Consider the following 8,271-nt stretch of genomic DNA (forward strand, 5'->3'; position numbering starts at 1 on the left):
AAAATCCCATCGACTGTTAATTTTCGTTTTCTACAAAGCAAGCGAACACGGTCACTGTATTGAATTTCTGGGACGCTTGTCTCACTGACTGTGATTGGACAAACACTCAAAGCGAGTGTGGCGAGGCTGAACTTCCTTTACTTTATCTGTGGTTTCGTTTCAGGCGAATAAGTGCGGTGTGCTACAGGCTTTCGACACCAGTTACTTTCGCAGCATTACAGCTGACAGACAGTTTTTTTGTCAGGTTCCACCGGAATAAAGGCGTAAAAATGGGACGCGGATTATTATTGATCTCGCTTTTTATTGCTGCAACAGGTAAAGGACACCATTTTACTTTATTTATCGCTTTGAAAGGAAATGTTGACTTGTGCGTTTACCGTGTGTCCACCAGTAATTAAATACTGTGTGATGTAGGCTAGCCTACTTGGTACTGAAATATTAGGCTACTGAATCGCACTGCACTATATGAAACTTGAAAGAATACTAACATATGGTATTTTAATGTCCAAAAAAGTGCAACCCAATATAAAACTGACTGCTTTCAACAATAAGGAAGTGGCAGTGCTGCAACATACTGTAAACTATAGCCTAATTCAATTATTAATAATTAACTTTTGTGACTAGGTTTTTTTTTTTAAATGACAGTGAAGAAATGTATTATTTGATATACTTTTCGGAAACTAGTTTCGATTTCATATGAAGAGAAAATAGGTCACATTTTGTAGTTAATCGTCAAAACATTATAAAGAGTAAATATCAATAGCCTTAAAGGGATAGTTCACCAAAAAAGAAAATTCTAAAAAGAAATATATTTTGAAGAAAGTTTGTAACCAGGCCGCTTTGGGGCACCATTGACTTCTATAGTAGGAAAAAAAAATTACTTTGGAAGTCAATGTTGCCCCAAAACTGTTCAGTTTCTCACATTCTTTAAAATATCTTCCTTTGTGTTCAACAGAACAAAAAAATGTATACAGGTTTGGAAGAACCTGAGGGTGAATAAATGATGACAGAATTTTCATTTTTGGGTGAACTATCCCTTTAATGTTTTTGCTGAAGTTGGGACAATGTAGTTTTCTTAAATTAGTATTTAAATGGGCTGACTAGTCCAGTTCACAAGTCACAAGTGTACCCAAGTGTACATTTTTGTCCCGTGGTAAACTGAACTTTCCTTAAAGCAATGAAAGTGTCAGTTACTTTGTAAGCATTTTCTATTATGCGGCTAATCTAACAATCAAACATCACGTGAAATTGGCTGAAGTGAATTATCACATTTCCTTGTTGGGAAATTTTAACGTGTGTGTACTTGTGACAGCACGCGCACTTGGGAGGAAGTGAATGTATGTAAACACCATGTGCAAAACAGTTGGAGGCTCTCTGTATAGTGTGTATTTTTCTTACTTCCTCACCAATATGTCTAACTAGCTAAATATTTTTTGTACAGATTATTATTATTATTATTAAATTATGAATTTTTCTAATTGAGTATGTTACTGAATTCTTTTGTCAGATTTAGCTTCCCTTTGGGAACAATTTTTCTCACATTTTCTCACATGTCTGCATCTTTTTCCTCAGCTCTCACCTATAGTTCAGCTTTTATGGCCAAGTCAGTCAGTCCAAGCCCTAGTCTGGCCACAAACACAACAACTCACGCTCCGAACACAACAACTCACTCTTCGAACACAACAACTCATGCTCCGAACACAACAACTCACGCTCCGAACACAACAACTCATGCTCCGAACACAACAACTCACTCTCCGAACACAACAACTCATGCTCCGAACACAACAACTCACTCTCCGAACACAACAACTCATGCTCCGAACTCAACAACTCACTCTCCGAACTCAACAACTCACTCTCCGAACTCAACAACTCACTCTCCGAACACAACAACTCAAGCTCCGACCCCTCCACCAACACCAACGCCACCAACCAAACTGACAGTGGGGAACTATAATGTTACTGATGGAAAAGGCAAAATATGTATTCTGGCTAAATTGGAAATCCAGATCCGTGTGAACACCAGTGAGGTAAGATGTTTCCTGTTGGAGTCATAGATCTACGGTACATCCAAATGTGATTCCTTCTTATTAAATCTAAACCACTTGTATCTCTCACAATGTCTACCTTGTCATTTTTCTATATTCCACATAAATATCCATTATTCTGAAACATTTCTGTCCTTCTAGGTTAATGGCACGTTCATTGTTCAGCCAAACATGACTACTGCCCATGGAAAATGTGAGACTAATACAGCATCTATCACTCTCGCGTTCACAGAAGGCAATTTAACCCTACAATTTAATAATGTAAGTCTGCTTATGGATTTTCAGAAATAGCCTATTCTAAATAATGTTGTCATGTATGATGGAATTCAGTCAAAATGTTCATTACTTCCAACGTGGCAACAAAAGATTCCATAAACCTTTTTTATCTGTACTTTGTTTATATCAGGCTAATGGTCTTTATTAGCAATAAGAACTCAAGTATCTTTCAGTACAACCTGAGTTTGTGTTGTCTGAAAATGGGAACTTTAAGGCACTTTAGGGGGAAGTATAAAAGACTAGTTTTATTTATTCTCTACCTAGTAGCAACCTGAGCTGCCTCCCAGCAACAAATAAACCAATAAGCTCACAGGGAGTCACCAGGTGTTCTCAGAAGACTGATTATGATACGGTGACCCACATTATATCAGTATGCTGCAGTTATGAAGATAATGTTTGTTACTCATTAAGGGTCAGGTTTATTGATTTTTACAGGTCTGTTGTTGTGATTTGTAAATTGTGTGATGGTTTTATACCTCATTATGGTTCTTATTCTATTGTGTTTGTATATTTTTGGCTAATATTCTAATGATCTTTTTTTCACTGACTTTCCAGAGTGAAACGGCAAAAAAGGTCTATGTCGATGATGTGGAGTATAGCTTTACCTATGCTTTCAAAAAAGGAGGTAAATTCCCTGCCATATGACTAGTACCATTTGCCTTGTAAAAACACTCAATAACACATATCCTCAATTTCAGCAATTTATTCACAGGACTTTTAACTTTTACCTGTATACAGTTTTTGCATTGGACATCTAAATAAAAAGGTTAAATATTAGTATTGGCCTATTTTAACTTTAATAAGTTATGGGTTCCTCGAAAATCTACTGAAAACAGAATTCTTGCCTCAAAATAGCCAAGCTTCAATAAAACAAATAAACACTAGGCAGGTCAACCAGTTTGGCGACAATTAATGTCACATGCTGACAAGGAAGAATAAGGAAGTATTACTGTCATTTTGGTTACAGTAAATGTCGTCTTTCCCTCACTGTGAAAAATCCATGTATGTGAATGCATTTCATTTTGAATTAAAAAAACAATTTATTTAGTTTTTTTTAGTGCTTTTTTTTTTCTAAATTTATTTAGTTTTTATGTCCATGTGAATATTTCAAACATGAGTGGTAGTAGGGTAGAGTTTTGACTATAATTATGACTATATCACCATTACAATTATGTTTGTGTGATTGATCAAATTATTTTTATTTTTGTCTACAAAGACTCAAAAACGTACAGTGGGAAGAACAAGTCTCTTGAGCTGTTTGCCGCGGCCCAGGGTGACTCTTACTCCTGCACTGCTGAGACTGTGTATATGGGGAACGGTGTGAGTCTAGACCTGAGCAATTACCGACTCCAGGCCTTCAACATCAAAAACAACCAATTCGGTGCACGTAAGTATAGAGTAATGACACTTCAATATCTTAAAGCACCCCATCCTTGTAGTGAATGACACTCAACATCAAGTTATGTTGCTATTTGGACTATACTATACTTGCCTTTTTTATGCATTGTATAGCTTATGTCCTGGTCACTGCGATTTTGACAAACAAGACATATTTTGCTGATCCTGGAACAACATTTTAACCCTACCCCTAAACCTAACCCTACCCATAACTTATCTCTAATGTCAGAGGGAAATGATAAGTGAATAACACTGATGTAGAAGCAACATAACCCTGGTTTTAGGCCTAAACTTGACTCAGATCTGCTTGGTTCATTGGAATGTTGTACAAGGATCAACAAAGATGGTACACTTGGCAAAATCAAGTTCACCCTTATGTCATACATACTTTGTACAGCTTGTTTTCAAACATTGTTGCAAATGTGTCAATGCAAAGGAGCTGGTTAGACCGGCCAGATAACTCTAAACAACTGGTGCTTAGAAAAGGTACGCCTGTTATAAAGTCCAAAGGCTGCCTAACATATTATTAACTAATGTGGATCTTGATCCCTGCATGCTTTTTTAAATCATGTGAAAGTCTACTACTTTTTTTAAATAATTTTTTTTCTTATTTGACATGAACTCTTGTTAGCTTTAAAAGTCATGCAAGTTAAAATATTATCTGAAATACAACTGTAAATGAGCAGTTGTGTCTGTAGTTTTTGGCCGCCTGTTTAATTATATTTGTATCTGCTGAATTTTAAGGCTGGAAAGAGGTTTATTCTTTCCAGTCAGAGAATCAAACATGTTTGATATTGTGGTCCTCAGATCTCAATCCATTTACAAAGTCTGCAAGTTTATGATGCCTAGTGTTTTAAAATCTGTTCAGATTTGAAATGTCGTGTGGGGTATCCAAGCGTTTAATTTTTGCCAGTAAAATTGACTCTGCTTTTGTTTCTTACAATGAGATTACAAAGCTGACTGTGCTCTGTTTGTGTTTGTACAACAGCGGATCTGTGCAAGGCTGATAAACCTGACTACCGTGTTCCTATCGCCGTGGGCATAATCCTCATCATTCTCATCGTCATTGTAGTCATTGCCTATCTTATCAGCAGGAAACGAAGAACTGATGGGTACCAGTCACTATAGAGGCTTATAAGTCCTGATTTATGAGTATATCAGCGATTCCAGTTTAAAGGAATTTTTATGCTGTTAAAAGTGAATGTTACTTATGCACCGATGAACATGGATGGCTTAGGATCTGTCCAAAAAATGTTTACTATACAGAGACTGTGTGCCTCATCCTAACACAAGCTGCAGTTGACTGCACAATTTCTACATCACTATAAGATCATGATACAACAAGTGCATGCCTTATTTACCATACCTTCATAAAATAATCACCTGTTTTAAAAGAACCCAACCTAATACTGACATTACAGAAGGATGTGCAAAATTTACTCTTGCTCCAGATTGTGTATGTGTTCTTTTCTATAGGTGCTCTTCACTGCTTGTCACATGCATTTACATTTTCTATGATAGGCTGATAAACCAATGTTAATCTGACAAACATGTCCAAATTCGTTTTTAACCCTAAAGGGCTGCATAAAAGGGAATTAAGTTGCTTACGTTTATGTTGAAATATAAATAGGCCTAAATTGTGTTTTGTAATTAATAATAGAAAGGATTTTTCTGCATCCTGGTTTTCTTTCTGATGTGCTTTACTATACTGCATTGTGGCCAGATCCTTTAACTCGAGCTGCATTTATGCACTGAATAATGGGAATAATGTGTAATTTTGGAGACAAATAATAAATAACGTCATGGTAACATGTTTAGAGTTGGTCTTGATTTGTCGTCTTTACCCTGCTTTGCGTGAGTTTTTGTAGTTTACTCGCTTTATTTAATTTCATGTGGATTACCTTTTGTATATTAGTGCAAAAAAACAAAAACAAAAAACCCTAAAGATTTCTGTTCACTTGGCTGCTAATTCTGTAGAAATGGAAGAGGAACAGGGGAAAACACAAGCATTATTTTTGGCAGTGCAGATGCAGAATCACTCAAAAGTGTTTTTAGAACAGGTTTTTTTATTGATTTCACCCAAGTATGAGTCCACCTTTCACTAAAAATATTTAAAGCAATATAGCTAAAATCACCCTCCAAATTCTGGAGTTTTTTTCTTCAACATTTTTTTTGATACAAATTTAATAAGTCCTTCTTGAGAGAATCAACTATTTTTAACCATTTTATGCCTTTGTTCATGCTATAAGGTTAAAGATTGAGAGTATTTTTTGTGCCATTTTCAAACTGCGTGCAATCGAGGTAGCGCTCAAGAGCTCATGCAGCGTGGGTGCATCTTTACCTTGGGAATTGTTAGGAAATTTGAAACCAGATACACTAGTCTTTTCTGCCTCATCTTAAAGTTGTCTTTCTCTTTCAATACATTTAACCTTGTATATTCTTATGTCTGTGCAGCTCAGTAGTGTTCGTTGACATCTCTATTGCAATCTATCACTATTTTCCCTGATCATCAGAAACCCGCACTTCAGCCCTCAGTTCAACCTTTCCATCTGTATTGTCGAAAGACCTTCGGCAAGCCGCTTTAACATTTAACATCAGGACGAAAAAAATTTTCGTCCAATCATTGCATTCGGTCCGAATGAACTTATACGATGTCCTGCCTGTCAACATATGTATTTCCATACCTTTCGTTCCATAATGCTATGCAGAGTTGCAGACGAACAGTCACCGTGTGCAACAAACAAACAGCAGCTGTCTTTTACAGTTCCTCCTGAACATAAACAACAAGCTTATGCTGTGTTCACGCCATGACATAATCATAATTATGAGATGGCAACCTGTGACTTTTACCCGGAGCTGTTCACGTCCTCAGACTTGGATTTATGCAGTTCCGATCACCATGAGATGCATGTCGGTTAGAAATGTGTCTGAGTGTGGTCCGACTTGCTCTGATGTCATTCTGACATATGTTAAAAAACTCTTACAATAGCGAGGCGGCCATGTTGGATTCTGCAGTCTCCACCGACTACACTGATGAAAAAACCGTGATGTATTGTTCTCTTTTAAAATGTTTGATTTTAAAACTGATATCATGTTTAATAAATTAAATAAATAAAATAAAAAAATAAAATTAAAATAAAATAAATTATGTGTGAATATTCCCAAACTCTCTGACAGTGCAATCTCCCAATGGGTTATGTGATTTGCAGACTCTGCTGTGTGCATGTTTCAAAGTAACTTGCTATTGCTAGTCTCTCTGAACCCAGGTAACAATTTTTGGTTCCCAGAATGTTCTGGGAATGTTAGTTACTGATTCCCAGAACATACATCTTAACGTTCTCTGTCAGTTAGCCAGAAAGTTTTCTTTGCATAAACAGAATGTTTCCTGTTGGTTTGGAGAACATTACCTTAACCTTCCCAGAACATTCACCCTAACCTTCCCAGAACGTTCCCCTAACCTTTTTTACAATTTAATTTACCCTGCTGTAAGTCAGTTTTCATCCAGCACTCCCGTGTCCCATATATCACAACAACCAGATTTTCCGTTTCTTAAGCGGCAAATTTTATATATATATATATATATATAGACACATGTTATAGTCAGTCAGTAAAACGAAATGACCGTTAATTTTTAAATTACGCAAGTGCTGAGTGTGCGGCTTTCTGTGGAAGACAGAAGAAAGTGCATGCTGGAGAAGATAAAGTAAAGATAAAAACAAACGCACATATTCTTTTCACACTTTAACAGTGGCTTAAAGGTGCCATAGAACGCGTTTTCACAAGGTGTAATATAAGTCTAAGGTGTCCCCTGAATGTATCTGTGAAGTTTCAGCTCAAAATACCCCATAGATTTTTTTTATTCATTTTTTTAACTGCCTATTTTGGGGTATCATTAAATATGCGCCGATTCAGGCTGTTGCCCCTTTAAATTCTCGTGCTCCCCACCCCCAACCCCCAGTTAATATAACCCTCAAAATGGATCTTTACAAAGTGTTCGTCATGCGGCATGTCTAATCGCGTAAGTACAGTATTTATTTGGATGTTTACATTTGGTTCTGAATGAATTGCTGTGCTCTGTGGCTAACGGGCTAACGCTACACTGTTGGAGAGATTTATAAAGAATGAAGTTGTGTTTATGAATTATACAGACTGTAAGTGTTTAAAAATGAAAATAGCGATGGCTCTTGCCTCCGTGAATACAGTAATAAATGATGGTAACTTTAACCACATTTAACAGTACATTAGCAACATGCTAACGAAACATTTAGAAAGACAATTTACAAATATCACTAAAAATGTCATGTTATCATGGATCATGTCAGTTATTATTGCTCCATCTGCCATTTGTCGCTATTGTCCTTGCTTGCTTACCTAGTCTGATGATTCAGCTGTGCACATCCAGACGTTAATACTGGCTGCCCTTGTCTAATGCCTTGAACATGAGTTGGCATATGCAAATATTGGGGGCGTACATATTAATGATCCCAATTGTTACGTAACAGTCGGTGTTATGTTGAGATTCGCCTGTTCTTTGGAGGTGTTTTAA

The 8,271-nt window shown here is 36.6% G+C and overlaps 1 protein-coding gene across 1 annotated transcript; it reads left to right on the plus strand.

Moving 5' to 3' along the window:
• The first annotated feature begins 139 nt into the window (after nt 1-139).
• On the plus strand, nt 140-5,534 carry cd68 (CD68 molecule). The gene is made up of 6 exons (XM_048185733.1): nt 140-315; nt 1,573-2,033; nt 2,193-2,312; nt 2,883-2,952; nt 3,544-3,714; nt 4,714-5,534. The coding sequence occupies exons 1-6, from the start codon at nt 270-272 to the stop codon at nt 4,851-4,853; spliced, it is 1,008 nt and encodes a 335-aa protein (XP_048041690.1). The 5' UTR covers nt 140-269; the 3' UTR covers nt 4,854-5,534.
• Nucleotides 5,535-8,271: the final 2,737 nt, after the last annotated feature.

The sequence above is a fragment of the Megalobrama amblycephala genome, linkage group LG3 (genome assembly GCF_018812025.1).
Source record: "Megalobrama amblycephala isolate DHTTF-2021 linkage group LG3, ASM1881202v1, whole genome shotgun sequence".
In the NCBI taxonomy this organism is placed as follows: domain Eukaryota; kingdom Metazoa; phylum Chordata; class Actinopteri; order Cypriniformes; family Xenocyprididae; genus Megalobrama; species Megalobrama amblycephala.